The sequence below is a fragment of the Scomber japonicus genome, chromosome 8, assembly GCF_027409825.1.
Source record: "Scomber japonicus isolate fScoJap1 chromosome 8, fScoJap1.pri, whole genome shotgun sequence".
NCBI lineage: Eukaryota > Metazoa > Chordata > Actinopteri > Scombriformes > Scombridae > Scomber > Scomber japonicus.
The window spans coordinates 17,144,772-17,162,350 of NC_070585.1; the positions used below are offsets into that span (position 1 = coordinate 17,144,772).

The 17,579-nt window shown below is 40.3% G+C and overlaps 1 protein-coding gene across 1 annotated transcript; it reads right to left on the reverse strand.

Annotated features, from left to right (window-relative positions):
- Nucleotides 1-385: 385 nt before the first annotated feature.
- LOC128362775 (golgin subfamily B member 1-like) lies at nucleotides 386-16,616 on the reverse strand. The gene is made up of 17 exons (XM_053323627.1): nucleotides 16,444-16,616; nucleotides 15,960-16,101; nucleotides 14,265-15,113; nucleotides 12,758-13,548; nucleotides 11,698-12,676; nucleotides 11,501-11,587; nucleotides 10,984-11,139; nucleotides 10,541-10,657; nucleotides 9,881-10,003; nucleotides 9,732-9,788; nucleotides 9,048-9,590; nucleotides 8,412-8,636; nucleotides 7,450-8,191; nucleotides 6,842-6,972; nucleotides 6,696-6,749; nucleotides 6,484-6,591; nucleotides 386-460 (listed from the first exon to the last, which is right to left on the reverse strand). The coding sequence occupies exons 1-17, from the start codon at nucleotides 16,614-16,616 to the stop codon at nucleotides 386-388; spliced, it is 5,352 nt and encodes a 1,783-aa protein (XP_053179602.1).
- Nucleotides 16,617-17,579: the final 963 nt, after the last annotated feature.

Genomic DNA, 17,579 nt, shown 5'->3' on the forward strand with positions numbered 1-17,579 from the left:
AGTGAATTGAAATGAAGTGATTATAACATTATACAAATGAGCGATACAAAACCGATCGTCTTTTTTGTTTTGTTTTGTTTTGGTGCGCACCCTTAATATTGCTGGATCATATTGTAATGCATAGTTTGTAAAATAAAAGTAACTAACTGTAAAATTACAATATTTTCTTGTTAAATTTGTACTTCGTATTTGACTAAATGTACTTTTCCAGCAGTGAAGGTAAGATTCACACCACTGAATGTTAAAATAATTATTGGTTATCTTAACACCGCTGTACTTTATTGATTCCTTTGGCCCCAACTCAAACTCAATCAATATACCTACAGCCAGACAGCAGGACCGCCAATCAATTGATTCAGATGTGTTTGAGCAATCTTGTAATGGATCACATGCTGTTGACCTTTGCCAGGCCGCTGATTCCATCCTGACCAGGCTTTAACACCACGCTCACTGTCCTCATCTGAAAACTGGAACATAACTCAAGAAAGATGACAAGACCAAAAGAAAGAAGAAAAGAAGAAAGAGGAGCTCAGGAGGAAGAGAACGAATATGAGAGAAACGATGCAGGGAGATAATCTTATAATGTAGTCCTGGGCTATATTTAGTCCTGAATCGCATATGGATGCTGGACCAAAGGGTAAAATCCAAAGGAGAAAAATGGACAGTAATAACAGTAAAGTTAAGAGGAGGAGAAATGCTGAAATAGATGTAAACAGACACTGGAGAGGGGAGAGAGAGAGAGAGAAGCAATGACACAATAAAAATGCAAATAAAAGGCATAAAAAACTAAAGAAATAGAGAAAATTGATGGAAGAGAAAGAGAATGAGCCAGAGAGTGTGCCAAGAGAAAGAGAGGTGTTTGCTGGAGGTGGAATGTAAAAGTCAATGTCACAGACAATCTCTTGGTTATTTGCTATCAAACACCAAGGTTTGGCATGGACTGGGATCAATACATTTCCCGCAGCCTCTTGAATGTTCTGGTTCAGACTTCATGAAGCCAGCTGGAAGGCGGGATGAAGAAAACACAGAGTGCTGGGTAAAAGAAAATCCAGAAAGACGAGATGAGAGGAGGGGAAATGAAAGCAAGTCAAATGGTTGAGTAACGAAAAAGAAGGGGGAGGATTGTTTTCTGAAGCGCCACCACTGTTTGGCTATTAAGCACGGAGGATATTACTGTGTGGGGGAATTTGCATAAACATGCTTCTGTATTACCGCCCCCATTGTTCATGATTAATGAGATTAGGGTTGCTTTTGCGCACAGATTCAAGGATGTAATAGCAGCTAATTGCTTGTCTCTTCAAAATTAGAAACCGTAATGTTTTATGTTCATTTCAACATGGATTTACTCAAAGTGATAAAGCTCTTATTCCTCTGCCTGGTGCTGCAGGAGAGAGCACACCTGATAGACACAGTGGATAATAAAGATGTGAAGAAAATTGAAAGGGAACTAAAGTGGTGGAGAGAAGAAACAAGAGGAGCTGAAGGAGAGATAGAGTTTCATGACGCACAACAGCAATAACACACTTTAAATTGAACTGTATAGACTGAAAAAGGGGTCAAAATGAAAAAAGAAAAGAGAGAAAAAGGAGTAATATGAAGTACTTGGCTGAGAAAATGATAAAGATGAAGGAGCAAATGACAATAGTGGATTGTATAAAAGAGACTGAGATGAAATAGGGAGATTAAAGTGAAAAAGAAACAAACAAGAAAAAAAAGGAACTAAGAATGGTTAGAAGTATAAGGGTGAATATGATATAAAACCTGAGGACGAAAGAAGAAGAGGTGGAAGGAGAGTAGTGTGGAGCCAAAAGGAGAGAAGAGAAAATAGAGGACAGTGAGGGTGGCATGTGAAAAAGAGAGGGGATGGGTGGTGGAGATAGGCAGGAAAAATGAGCGAGACAAAAAGAGAGGAGATTGGTTTGAACGCTGTAGATCTGTCAGAATTGAATCACAGGCGGCCAGCTGTAAGCTCTGATAGGGCTCTGCCTCTAAATATAACAGGCTCTGAGATGGACTGATACGGCCACAACAACAGACACAGAGATGGTGAGAATAAAAGGAGGCTTCACAACACTGAGGGAAGAAAGACGTGATACAAAAATGCAAAATCTGTACACATGCAAAAAGCATTACTGCTCACCAGTTGGTAATTTTCATGGAATGACAGTTTTAGCATGTGTGAATGTGCTTGCATAATACGACAATATGCATGCAAATTCCAGCACTTACTGCACACACACACACACACACACACGACAAGGGATAATGTCATAGCCACCACACTGTTGTTTGACAACTCAACAAAGCCACTGTCATGATAACAACCCTCCAGCAACCAAGTCCCATCTGCCCAGACACAGCAGAGGGAGAAACCCACTTTTAGAGCTCATCTCTGGGTGTGAGCAGCTAGCGATGCCCTGGAGGTCTAGAAGTCAACTTCAGACCGACACCCCACCCAGGCCCAGGACGCTCAAGGTGTCAGTGGCAGCGATGGAGTGACAATGTCCCCTCTGGATGAAATTAAAACCTCAACACACACCCCACCCCTCCTCTTTGTTTTCCCTTTCTCCACTCCTCTTCCTCATCTGCAGCTCCTTTTTCTAGCAAACCCCCCTCAAGACACCCGGCTGATGACAACTGTCTGTCTGCATCACTGCGCGCACACACACACACACACACACACACACACACACACACACACACACACACACACACTGACACACACAATCCTGCAAGACAGAGGTATACTCTACAGTGCTCTCTCTCTCTCTCTCTCTCTCACACCCACACCCACACACACAAAAAAACTCCAGAAGTGTCAACAGAATATTCTTGCATGAGGCTTGAGCCCAGCTGTTGATGTCACCAATAACCCTGTAATGATAAGACGTGCACACACACTTCTTTTATCTGGAGCTCCTGTTTTCTCTCCATCTCACCACCACGCCTTCGTTACTCCCTGATTCTCTGAAACTCCCATGTTGGCCTACATGTGAAGAGTCAGAGCTGAGCCTAGCATTCATTAAAATCAAGCATGAAAATTTAATTAACACAGAGGTCATTAACTCATGTAAACATGACATTAAGCACACTAGTGAGAAACACACAGCATCATATATGTTGGACTGTGTGTTAATAATGAAGCTGAGCCTCCCTGGTGGAGTGTAATAAAAGTCCTGCGGGTCCAGTGGACTTTCTGCAGCTGCACTGCAGTTTTCTATTGAAGCTGCAGTGCAGGACTCCAGCATTGGAGCACTTCATCTTAAACTTGAGTCTGACCCAACAGGTCTGTGGCAGGTATAATGGATCCAACATGCAATGCACCAAAATGTGAGTGGTTGTTTTGCATTAAAGACTTGATTTATCTATTAAGTCAAAAGGCAGCTGGAAGTCAGATTCTTGAAAATACTTTACAGCATTAATTAAACTGTTATTGTAGGGCAGATAGACAAAGAGCAATACATTTTATAACATTTTATTATTAAGAAATTAGTTTTAAAAAATTCACAAAGCAAAAGGTGATATCCTCAAATTGTTTGAATCGTCCCACCAAAACTCCAAGATTTTCGTTTTATTCTTCATAAACAGGAATATTTGTCCTACTTGCTTTAAAAATATTTTAACAATCAAACAATTATAAAAATGACAAGAATATTTTTCAGGTGATCGACTAATCGATTAATTGACTAATAGTTTCACCTCTGAGGTAGCTAAACTTTTGGTTCATTAGAATGTCTGTGTTTGTGTGATCTTCATACTCACTGCAATGAGAGGAGGAGCAGGAGGAATGTTATAAAAAAAGAAAATTTAACAGGCTCTTATATATTTCCACCCTAAACTTGTAGCCTAACTTACCACACAAATACACACTCCCTCCTCCACTCGGAGCATTTTCTGCTGAGCAGGAGCGACGACGTTCTCAGAGGGGCTCCCAAAGCTGCCGAGCACAGCAGGTAATTATAAAGCTCCCTTTTGCTGCTGACGCGTCTTCTCCCTCTTCGTTTCCTGTTCGTTTTTGGTGTCGTGCCTGGTTTATATTGAATGTGGAGCAGACACTAAGATGTTTTAGGCTACTTGAGCACGTCTTTGTACGCACATCAGCATCATCCACTCCACTAAATCTCTGCTGAAAGCACCTGTCAGATGTAATGACTTAACCCACACAGTATTGTGCTACCATACAGAGTCGATAGGCCGTGACTCTCTATCCAAGAATGGCTGCCATCTAGTGTTCATTAAAGAGAAGTGTTTGAGTCAAACTAATGACAAGGAGTGGAGCTAAATCCACACCCAATATTTGATATGTATGTATACATAGATTTTAACCCTTGGCATTGATCTACACACACTTGAATCACAGTTACCATATAAACATTTATTCTCTGTACAGTTGTAAGGAATCAATGGGAAATCAATATTATCAATTACTGATAGAAAAATACATTTGCTGCACCATGGTTACTCCACACCCGTACATAAGTAGCAAAAGAACACCATGTGTTGTGAAAATTGTATTAAAAAAAATAATACGTGCATGTGTGCGTGCAAACATAACATCTATTAATATAGACAGGTGTGAAAAAGCAAGTGTCACTCATACAAACATATGTGGTACAATTCTGTATACACCGTAGGCATACTTTTATAATATACTCTACAAAAAAATACTAGTGTTAATCTCTTTTTCTATTTTCTTCTTGTATATATTAATGATTGTGTGCAAATTTCAGAACACAAATAACATCTGACTCCTGTGTTCAAAGTAATCCTGTAGACTCATGAGGAGAAGGAAACTGATAAGTCTTTGGAGTGAATCATCCTTTCTCATATTTGGCTTAATGTGTAAAAATCAAGTACTGTAAGATGACCTTTAGGTACAATGATGCATCGGCACATTATACAGTGTGTGTTGCTATGAAAAAGGCATTTTGTAAATGTCCCTTTAGGCAACAATTTGTGTCACAGAGTCCAGAGAGGCAGCAGCGGGGGTCAACATTGATATGACACATGGTCTCTCAGTGTTGAACACAGTGTGAAAATGTGCAGCAGATGCAAACACACCTCCAACATTTCCTGCTTGAACAATGTTACTAAATTTTAGTGTGAGTGATTGATCTTGGCTTCAGAAACTTTGCAGTGAAGTGACATTTTTTTAACAGTTTGTCAGGTTTTGTTTCATTGGCAGTCACTCCGGCCTTTCACCTGGCAAACACTCAAGACTGACAGTCACAATGTCCCATCTATTCATGATGTGAAATCCAACTGATGAGAAATTCTTCTGACAAGGATCCAGCTAATCTTCGTCTGCTTAAACAAACAGGTTAACAGTGAACCAGTTTGAGACCAGCCACGGGTCAATGATGACCATGTGAAATTAGTACTTCTGATTTGTTGACCTGAGGCTCACATGGCGAGGTTAGCCCAGGAGTGTAATGGTGTCTCCCTTGCTCTTGACTGCGGTGGAGGTTAGGACGGTCCCTCAGAGAGCTGCAGCTACAGATGGCTAGATGGACGCACACACAGGACACACAGGACAGAGGAAATAACAGATTGTCACTGATTTTTACACCTAAAGTGGAAAATGAAAAGTACTGGTATGGAAAAGGATATTAAAGCTTATATAGAGGACATACTATGTGTTTTTGTGATGTGATTTTCTTTTATTGTTATACTGTTATAATGTTGGATGTTTATGTTAAACATGGTCAAAGTTACAAAACTTGAGGTTACCGTGTGTAAAAATGTTTTTTAAAGTTACCTCTACATTCTCGTCAAAATGACATAATGTGCCACATACCCACACATGGCTGTCTGTTCTGTTGTCTTGATGCTAAGGTTGTTGTTAAGTTCCACTTGCATTTTTTGGATCAAATTCTGGCTTGAACATGTACAGATGTATATGAGAAGTTTATATTTTTAATTACATCGCTATTGTTTGTTTATAGGAATTAAAACAGCCTGAACTAAGGGTCTGTAAAAAAAAAAAAAGCGAGTTTAAGATTAATAACTGTAATCATGCAGATATTCCAGCAGAGCCCCAGAATATAAATATAGACCTGGAAATGTGTGTGTGTAATGGCTACTTTTTAAAACATATATTAAAATTGGATTATATTAGATTTTACTTTAATGTCATGTCTGTTTGATGTCTTGCATCATATTTTCAGATACATAACAAAAACTAAATAATTTTACAAGTATGCAGTTGTGTGACATAAATTAATAACACTCAACCAACTTAGTGCAGCAAGACATACATGTAGAGAGATGCTGATACATCAACACAAAGGCAACTTACCACTCTAACGTTGGCCAGTGGTGATGAATTGTTTCACTGAGAATTTGCCATAATGCTAGAGACGCTGATGGAAATAGAAATGTAAAACATTTCTTAATTTGACACATTTATGAGTAACCATGAAAGATACAGAGATGTTTAATATTACTAGACATACTTGTGATTCAGTTATGGTCTGTACTGACTGTAGTCCTGTACATGGTGTGGACACTGTTTGAATTCAAACCATTGGAGCCCAGTGTTTGGACACTGAGGTGCAATGGGACACTCAGGTCGACGTTCTCCAGAATACACTGTAGAAAAAGAAATAATATACAATATGTGCATTGTTCTAGTTTGCTTTTGTTGTAATAACAGAATGTAACATAAACAGCAATTAGCTGTTAGTGACTGATACCTTGGTGCACGCTGAGCTCATGACAGACTTGTGAAAGTCCCCATCCACAAACACCTGAAATAACAAACAAACAAATAAACAAGACTTAAGACACATACTCTACATCGTCTCAAAACAAAGTCAATGTGTCAGTTTCCTCTGCCTACCCTGTATCCATACACAAACGTGCCGTTACTGCATCCCAGCTCGTCAAGTGGTGGTCTCTCCCAGCCAATCAGGAGGCTGCTCTGACCCACTGTTTTGATTACTTCAACGGAGCACACATCTGCGGGAGCTTCTGGAGGGGATCAGACAAATATATCAGACAAATATACTGAAGGTAAAGCACAGTAATAAGTCATCTAACCCTCTCATTAATGTTGTACATAAAGGACACAAAATGCAGTCTGAAAACACAATTATATATTTTTTTCTCTCTTATTGTACATAAGATTTTTACTATAATAAAAGGACCAAGTGCATGAACAAGACAATGAAATGTGATATTCTCCAATGCAAGACAGACAAACAGAAAATGGGCCATATCTTGGCTGGGTATAATCAAATTGCAACAGAATGCAACCGGAAACTAATATTATGCACAGTTAAATTGCAACATTATGTTCAGAAGCTCTATCAAACACTTTCAGCAAATGTTTTATTGCCAGTTCAAAAAACAAAACATCATAAAAACAAAACACTGTCGTCTATCAGGATTAGCACTGCTATTTTTGCCTTTGTGTAAATGATTTCCAATACGGATTATGTGCATTACCTGGTTTTGGTCTTGTTTTTGGCTTCTCTGGAGCATTAGGGGACTTTCTGTTGGACTTGGAGGATCTCTCAGGAGAGCAGTGAGCAGACTGAGTGCAGGGTAAAGTGAATATGAGGCCATCATATTCAGGGGCAGGGTTAGGGTTCGAAGTCATGCTTAAAATACTAGCCTTAGTGGCAGTTGATATGCTCAAGGCAGTTGTGTCTGAGGCAGTGGTTTTTGGATTTGTATCAAGAGATATTAAGACATTTGAGTCAGTAGCTGCAGATCTGACGGTGTTAAAGGTAGTGGTTGCTGTATGATTAGTATTATGGATAGCAGTACTTTGCCTTTTCAGTTTTGGGGATATTGGTATGTTAGTGCCTCTGTTTAAGGCAGAATTATCTTTACTTGATGCAACAGTGTTAATAGAAGAGCTGGAAGAGCTAGAAAGAGTAGAGGCTATTGTAGACATGTCTGATTTTAAGCAATGCTTTGTAAACATGTCAGGACTGAATGAAACATTAGCTGATCTAGAGGCGACAGCATTAAAAAGTGTTGTTGACTTAGTGGCGGCAACAGCTTTCATTGTCACTATTGGAGTGTGATTAGCTTGACTTGAAACACTGGTGGCTGGCAGATGGTTGGGATGTGGAGTATTGACACTGAGTATCTTTATCTGAGAGGATGGGCTCAGGTCAGCAGGAGCTGAAAACAACAGACTTTTCCTGGGCTGCTGTTTTCTTCCTCTGATTACTGGAGCCTGAAGACAAAAGACAAACACATCTATTAGACATATACTAATACAACATTTATTTAGATTTTTCATTGTAAATCTAATGAGATTTATGAGCTCATAAAGAAGAGAAAAACAGCAAAGGATAAGATTTTACATTTCACTTCTTAAGAGGAAAAACTAGCACAACTTTTCTAAGTTGTACTTATAATTCATCACTAGCCTGTGATAACTATAGGCTCAATACCTGATAGCTGCTCAACAGAGTCTTCTGCAGTTGCTCATGTAGGTTTATGATTTTCTCAGGACTGCTCAGCCTCCTGCTCGGACTGACACGAATGGCTGAAGAGGAAGGAGCAAGACTCAGGGAGGATCCACCTCTCACCTCTGAAGAATTGGTCGGATCTGGGGAGGACAGCACTTTCTTGCCTGGAAATCCTAATTTCTCTGGTTCACTGGCAGAGGGAGACAGCTGCATGGTAGAATTGAGAAACAACTGTAATAGTTTTCCTACAATTAATAATTGTCTGTATTATTTGAACTAAGAGTGCCTTGATTAGCATTTAACTATAAATGTGTTCATGACTAATTTATTGTGATCAGAGAAAATCGCATTTTACAAATTATTTTCATCAGCTTTCACTTGTTTCACAATCAGCCATTGTGAAAAAATATGCAGTCTGTCTATTTTTAATTCATTCAGGCCTAGTGAAACAAAGATCAAATATACTATAGAGGCCAGCAAAATGCTGCCTATCTTGTTTGTTTGGAGGAATTAGTATGTCAGAGAATTATTGCAGTAACATTTCATTGCTACAGTCTGCTGCCTGAGTAATGTGAAACAAAGTGTAAAAATAAATGGAAACTGTTTGTTTTATGTCACCTGTGTTGTGTTGGGACTGAAGCCCTTGCCCAGTGCTGGAACAGGTGATGGTGCCTTCTGGACTCTGGCATGCTCCTGCACTGGTGAGGTTGGCAAAAGTGAGTTGGCATTTTTCTTTACTGTTGGTGTAGGTGTGCTGTCACCACCACCTTGAAGAGGCGTTGTGAATTCAGTGGTGACTATAGAAGAGTGTTTGTCACTTTTTCTGCATTTCACCCCAGATTCAGTTGTGAATTCATTCTGGTTCTGGTTTACAGGTGGGATTGCAGCAAGAAAGGTTTGATCAGGTGTGAATCCACCGGAATAGTCCTGAACTTTTAGAATAAATTCAGGTGTAAACCCACTCAGGTGATTCTGGGTCTTTACAGTGATTCCTGGTGTGAATGCTGCAGTGTAGTCCTGCAGAGCAGCATCACAGAGCAGCTGCTCTACCTGCTGCATTAGTGTTGAGTCCACACAGCCCTGCTTGTGCATCACTTTCATCATCTGCATCAATAAGCTGTTCCTCTCTTGACACTTCACCACCAGGCATGACAGCTTGGCCTGTTATTGGATGAGACATTTGTCAGTCAAAACTACCTGCTATGAGCAGTCTGATAGAAGTTTTATTGACGGATAACGATAGTTATTCATGTACAGAACACAATGATGAAGTAATATAAAGGTACGTCTCTGTTTCCTCACCTTTAAAGGAGATATATCCAAATCTGTCTGGCTCTTCTTTTTCAGGAGTGCCTCATACTGCAAACAAAAAGCATGAAAGCAACATGAGAAACAGAACAGTTAGTAACCTAAAACAAACTGTAAAAATTCACAGCTGGCTGGTTACCCACTTTAGCTTTGATGTCGTTGTAACGTGTCCGGAGGGACATGAGAACAGTGCTCAGATCATCTCTGCTGCCCTGTCCTCTTTTCAGAGCGATATACTCAGAGTTCAGCTCTTCTAGAGCCACTGTCTGTGGAGTTTTTACACACAATTCAACACACAGACATACAGAAACATGTCTATAATTAGAAATGCCTTGTGATCCTGCTGTTTTTTATTCTCATGTATTTGCAATTATCCACCACTGCTCAATTTAAAGTAGTCCAAACATCCTCGAGTCAACATGTCAAAATGATGATATGCTAAAGATCTTTAAAATAAAAAGTGTAGAATGTGTGTATTGCAGTCTGGTCTGTCTGTACTAGATAAGGGAAATGCTTCAGCTTTAGATCTGCATATAGTTCTATACACAAGCATTAACACTTGTATGAACTTAAACATCTGCTAGTTTATGCTTAAATTGTTGGCAATGGAACTGAGGTTTTCAGGAAGAAGAAATGCACTGGGTTGGGCGACACACAAATCCTCCATCTTTTACATTGTCTTTGTTCAAATTCAAATAAACTGCTGATATCAAATTCATAACATTGCCTTAAACAAATTCAGACATTAAGAATTCATTTATGTTGTATAACAAACCAAAAAACAGATATGCTGATATTCTTGCCTTTGCTTTGAGCTGAGCTGTGAGGATGTTGTATTTCTCCTCTATCTGAGCCTTCAGTGACAGAGCGTCAGTCTTCTCCCTGACTTGACCTGTCAGTTTGCTCTGTAGCTCCTTCACCTGCAGGAAACACAACCACTGTTAGCCCTGCCAGAAAAACAATCTCTTTATTTCACTTTGCACCTGGAGGGAAAGCTACAACAGAGAGTCCAAACCACATACTGATGTCTTTATAAGGTCGTAGGAAGGCAAATTAGTGCAGGTGCTCCTCTGTCAGAGCAGCAATGTTTTAACTGTATTTATGTTTTTAATTTGTGTCTGCAAGATTTTCTTTTATGGTACTTAATCTGAACTTCACATGTAACTAATTACATACTGACAGAGCAGACAAGACACGATTATTTATGACACAATGTTTTTAATGTATATCTACAGTAGTTAAATACCTGGGTCATGAGGCGGTCATTTTCCTTATTGGTTTCTTCCATCTGATTGGCTTCATCTGTCAGCCTCATCACCTTGTCAGCTACTTGAGATGCTCTCCTCACTGCCTCCTCCCTCCTGGCTTCTGACTGACACAACTCACTGTTCAGCCTCTTGGTCTATACATGCACCAAACAGATGAAAACATGGAGTTATGTAAGTTACTTATTACATGGAGAGCCAATGATGGACATTTTCAGACTTCGAAGTTTGTAAATCTGACAATTTATTTTTTTTATTTCCTGTCAATAAGAGTGCTGTAGAGTATTAGCATAATTAAGAAGCAGTATCATCATATTCTTTCAGAATAAGCTTAACAAATTATACAGTTAAAATATAGTCAAATAAACCTAATATAATATGTTTTGTATTATTATCTGTATCCATACCTCGGCTGTAGTTATTTCTTAATCTTATCTCTTGTATTGCACAAAATATTCACAAATGTGCATAAGAAAAAGCAAACTTGTGCAAACTCACCTGTATGTGGCACTTGTCCAGTTCCTCTTGTGACTTCTTTAGTTTTGCTCCCAAAGCTTCAATCTCCCTCATCAGATCACTTTCCTCCTGTTTTCCATCAGAATCATGTTGTGTTAGTACATGACACACAATGAGCCATAACTTGAAAAGGATATTGACACATCAAACAAAGGCATAAATAACATCTCTCTTGATACCTGTTTAGAGTTTTCTTTGTAGTTATTAATCGGACATCTGTGTGCAGCATTATCTCCAGTCCCAACAGTAGTCTCTGTCTTCTTTGTCAGCCCAACAACGTTTTGATTCAACAGATGCTTTTGAAATAATCGTATAGTCTGCTTTTCCTCCTGTTTCAAAACACTGATTGAATGTTCAATTCTTTCTTTTTCTTCTTTCAAACTGCTCACTGACTTTAGCAGCTTGTCACGGTCTTCTTGTAAAATAGAAGATAATTGTTCCTGATCTCTCTGCTCTGTCAGACATTTGAGGGTATCTATTAGTTCATCTCTCTCCAGTTTCAAACTGAGCACTGACTGGCTTAACTGGTTGCTCTCTTTTTGTAAACTTTGAAGTGATTTAACGGTTTGATCTACCTCTTCTCTTCCACTTGAGAGTGACTCTAACAGTTTCTCTTTTTCTCTTTCATGACCAGATAAGCACATAATGAAATGCTCTTTTTCCTCTTTCAGACTATTCATGGACCTTATAAACTGGTCTCTCTCATCTTTCAGCCCAGAGACTGTCCTGGTTAGATGCTCCCTCTCTTGCTTAATACCAACCAGAGATTGAGATATTCGGTCTTTCTCCTCTTTCAGTCCCCAAACTGTGCGAGTTAGGTGCTGCTTCTCTTCTGTCTGTGTTTGGATTGACAGAGCTACTTCTTTTTGCTCCTCTCTGAGAGAATTCATTTGGCAGATTAACTCTTCTTGTTCTGTTTTGAGGCTGTGGACCAATTTAGTCAGCTGGTCGACTTCATCTGTCACTGAACTAGCATGCACATTGGTTTGTGGGCTGTTTTGCAATGGATTATTGTGTTTATTATGTTGACAATCAGGGGCTGAAGCTGTGTTCAAATTGTCTAGTTGCTGACTCAACATCAGCTGTGGTTCTTCATCCCCTTTTAGCACATTTTCCACCAAACTATGCACATGTTCTTCTAGGTTGTTCTGCTGACAACTTCCTGAAGTGGCAGCTGTATATTCACTTTGCCACTGAGATCCACACAGTTCCTTGTCAACCTGTGATTCCTCCTTACACTCTCTGCTCTCTACTAACTTCTGCTGCAGATGCATGATAGTATTAAGATCATCTTCAGTCTTCCTGGTGAGTTCTGTGATAAGACACCCTTGTTCCTGGTTCTCCTGCTCCAGCCGTGCTAGGTCCTCCTTTAAGCCAAAAATATGCTCCCTCAGCTGAGTTTGCTCTGTCTTCATCTCCTGTTCTCTGAGCTCAATGTGAGCCAGTAGCTCTTGGATCCTGTCCGCTAAGGCCCGGTTCTCCTGATTCAAGGCTTGGACAAGATTATCCTGAGCGAGGATGGTGTTACTAAGGACAGGAGATGCCTCTGTTTCTTGCTCCTCTGCTTGTTTCTGGAGCTGTGATTTCAGTTCAGTGTTGTATTGAGCCATCACCTGCAGCTGTTCCTGTGTGTGCTGCAAAACAGCCTCCAGGGGGCCACGTTGCTCTTGGGGAGCCTCAAGATCTTCCCCTAATCCCAAACTCCTGTACGCTTCCTTCAGGGCATCAGATTCCTCACTGGGGATTTCCTCGAGGTTTAGGACACCCCTGGAGCACCAGGTCCCCAGTTTAAAGTCATCTACTGTCTCTGTAGTCACAGATAGTGACTGGAGGCTGAGGTTGGATTTGGAGGCAAGGCAGGTAATAAGGTTTGGAGAGTCGGTTTCAGGTGAAGACAAAGTATCTAACTTTACAGTTGCAGAAGGGTCTTCTGTGTTGTTCTGTGTGCTCTCTGCTGCAGCCTGATGGTGAACAGGCACAACTGCAGATGAATGTGACTGGCCTTCTCGTTCATCCAAGATTAGCTGGACCTGCACAAAGATCATAGTTCATCATCTAAAATGATAATATAATTGTATGAAATATAATATTATCCTAATTCAGCTATAGCAAAGCATTAACATTCAGACACACAGACAAGCATTTAAAATATGTGTGTGTATGTGTGGGGGGGGGGGGGTTCAGTGGTTATGTAACAGAAAGCCAAAAAACAGAACGAATCCAGTGAATCAACATGTGAAATGTAATCTGTGAATAAGAAATGTCAATCCATGTGTCTTGGTGTGCACCGGAATACTGATTTTTCATCTTACTGTGGTTTACCCTGCACCAGCTGGCACCCAGGAGAGCAGCACTGCTGTACACAGGGTACCCTCAGTTTTGTGGTTATATAACACTATAAATCCTGGGAATATAGCTTTCACTTTATATTCTCCACATCCAATCATACTTATTATGCTGTTTAACAGCTTCTTACAGTATTACAAGAAGGAATTAGCAACACAAAGTCAATAATAGCTCTGCATCAAATATTCTCTGCACCTATTGTTATTCTTATTGTGCATGTTTAGCCTCCAAAGCATCTAGAGTGAAAAATAAACCACTGAAAAGTAAAAGAAACACCAGATTGATCATACTTTTGGATTTAACTGTGTTTTATAAGGGTTTTAACACAATAATGCAGGAATTTGTGACTTTTCAAATCTATTTGTGCCTGAATAAATGCTCCTAATCGCATTATACACACCTTTCCACAGCTCTCATCTGAATAATGTCCAGTGGGATTAGTGTTCATGGGAACAACGGGGCTGCAGCTCAGCAAGCTGTTCCCAGGACTTGGATATGTTGACTCAAGGATTGTGGATGACTGACTGGGTGTTTGGTTAGCTGCATCCCTGAGGTTCTGCTGGAGTCTGTGGTTCTCCTCTCTCAGCTCTTCAGCCTCCTCCATCAGGGAGATTTCAGACAGCTTCAGTTGCTGCACCTCTGCCTTCATCTCCTCCACCTTGCAGCACAGGAAATGGCTGTTCTCTTGAGCCTCCTGAAGCTGCTCCGTCAGCCTCCTCCACTCTGTCATTCCACTTTCCTCTCTCTCCAGCAGCACCCTGAGATCCTCCTGCAGGCTCAGGATGAAACTTTGGAGCCTGGCCTCATTTGAGTTCTGCTTGATGTCTGTCTTTCTTTCATCACCCTCTCGTCTTCCTTCTCTCTCAGTTCCTTTGTTTGGCTGCCATTGCTTTCTCCTCTCCTCCTTTTTCTCTTCCTCTCCTTCACCCTCTCCTCTCATGGAAAGCAGCCTCTCTTGCTCCTCCCGCTGTGTTAAAGTCCCAGCAGTAATTCTGACGGCACTGATTGTTGCAATACCAGTGGCGGCACTCACAGTCATGTCCAGCAGCTGCTTTTCTAAGGTGTGGATACGGTTCTGTAGGCTCTGCTCTCTGTCCCGGGCCAGACTTAGCTTGTGTTGGAGTTGGGCTTTAAAGTTCTCAAAGTACTGGGACTGGCGGCTCATCTCCTCCTCTTTGGCCTTCAGCTGCCTCTGACAGCGCTGCAGTCGCTCCCTCCATACCCGCTCTCCCCGTTCCTTGTCCTGAGTCTAAGAGGTAAAAATGTGTGTTAACTGTTCTAGTAGGTTACAAGTATATCTTTAGCTGTCAATTGCTGTGACCTGTCTGACTTGTGCTTCTTCTTTATTTTACTGCAAGAGCAACCAAACAATTTCAATAAATATATTTAAGGATTCACATTTCTCAAATCTGTCTTAAAACAGTAAGATGTCCATATGAACACTGAAAGATATCTCCTTCACATGCACATTCAAAAATCCAGTGTGTCCACTCAGTCATTTTGTGCAAAAATGTATTTAAAAGTTAATCTGAAGTTTATATGAGGCTAAGAAAGTTTCTCTATTGAGCTGTGGTGGAAGTATAATAACAAAAAGAGGCACTTTGACACTAAAAAGACTGTAACGTTGAATCATATCTACTTGATTTGACTAATTTGGATGAGTAAAGCTTCCTATTAGCTTCAGATTAATTTAAATACATTTGTGCACAGAAGGAGGCTTTTGGATTTTTTCCCTGCCATCACTTACATTTTAAGTGCATTATGAAGGGATATTCTAATGTCCATTATGAACAGAGGGAATGATTATTACAAGAAAAATATATTTCAGTGTTAATCTGGACATCTGACTATTGTTTTAAGACAGACTTGAAAAACTGTGAGCCTCTCCTTTAAGTACAAATAAGAGAATATAACCTGCATATCACATCAAACCAACAAATGCTGACAAATGTCATCTATATGTATATATAATGTTTTCTGTCTAGTCCTACCACAGGACCTGACTCAAGAACTCACATTCCTATAAGTCATCATGTTTTACAATTTGCACGTTCATGGGTGTTGATGGATTCAGTGATCCAGAGTTCTCACTCACCATGGTCCTGACCTCCTCCCTGAGCATGTGGAGTCTCTGATCCAGCCTCTGTGTGTGCTGCATGCTGGGGAGGTGGGAAGCAGAGACCAGCTGATGGAGCCTTAGCAGCAGACTCTTCTCTGACCTCTCTAACTCTCTGATCCTACCAGAACACAGAACGCACACATTCAGCCAAGTTTAATTACTGTCTCTGTTAAGTTGATCTAAATCTATATTTTTGACTCAGTTTTACCTCCTAATGTGAGAATAGATGAAAATATAAAATCTCCTGCAGCAAGTAATTCCAGAAAGGTGGATGTTAACAGCAGCGTGTTTGCATGCAAGTGTGCAGTGCAGCCAGGAGTGTGTGTGATATGTGATATCACACCTTCGTCAAAAGTGAGTATATAGTAGCAGGTGTGTATGTGTGTGTGTGCGTGTGTTCATCTGTGTGCGTGCATGTGCGTGTGTGTGTCACTGGATCCCCTTTCTCCCAGTCTCTCACCTGTTCCACAGGTAGCTGTCAGACTGGATGGTTGAACCTGCATTCTGCTCACAGACCTTCACTCTGTCACACAGAACCTGCGAGTCTGGGTCGGTTCCTATTGAGCCTGTTACCATGGGGACAGAAATGTTTCCGGTAGCCGCCATGTCTGATGAGGTCATGTGATCCTCCATTGGAGTTTTACCTGGAGCACAGGAACTGATAGTGTCAGACTTATTTTGCACAGGAAAGAAGAACAATGTTAAAACACATCTCTTGTGTCTTTCTACATAGACACACCAAAATAAAAAATATAAGCATAAACTTAGGAAGAAATACACAATGTGTATCTTTGATGAAAAAATACAATCATCTATTATTCATGATGTCAACAGCTTGGTAGCAAGTTGTCGAGCACAGGTATCTCTCAGGTTACCCCGCCTCCTAATCATCCTGCACCTCCTTCCACTGTTCACAAATCCTACCATCCTGAAATTTTAGGCTTAATAAGTAAACAGGTTTGTCCAATACATAACCAAGTAGACAAGAACACAGATACTAATGGACAATCAGTTCACATTAGTGAAAACACAAAATTGTTCATCAACAGATATTGTATTCTAAACAAGTAAAAGTCATTACATTGGCTCTTGAATGATTGTTTTTTTTTTACCTTAAATAATAACCTTGTGTTTTTGCTCCACTGATTGTAGTTTCATCTTCTCCATGCAGAGGCAAGCTTCCTATGAGTTCAGCTTTTCGCCCGTGAACTTTGTTGCATGATTGTTTCCTTAGAAACGCCACAGACGCTGGACTTTGCCAGAATTGTCCATATCCAGCTGGCATTCAGACTGCTGACCCCCTCACTCTGCCACTTCTCTCAGCCTTTTACTTTCACTCCTCTTCTCCTCCCTCCACCTCTCCTTCTGTGATTGCACTCTTTGATGTCCGACTGGGCATACCTACAACTGAGGCTGTGGCTCTTCTCCTTTTAATAAATCCTCTGATTCAGAGTTTTCTCTCAGTAAATCCATGTGTTTGCTTCTCACAAAGCAGTTAGAGTTTATGCTCCAGGTCCAGGTATCACTTTATTAGATGCCATTTATAAATCAATCTCACATAAATCTCATGTATATCTTGTTATTTATTAAACGTTC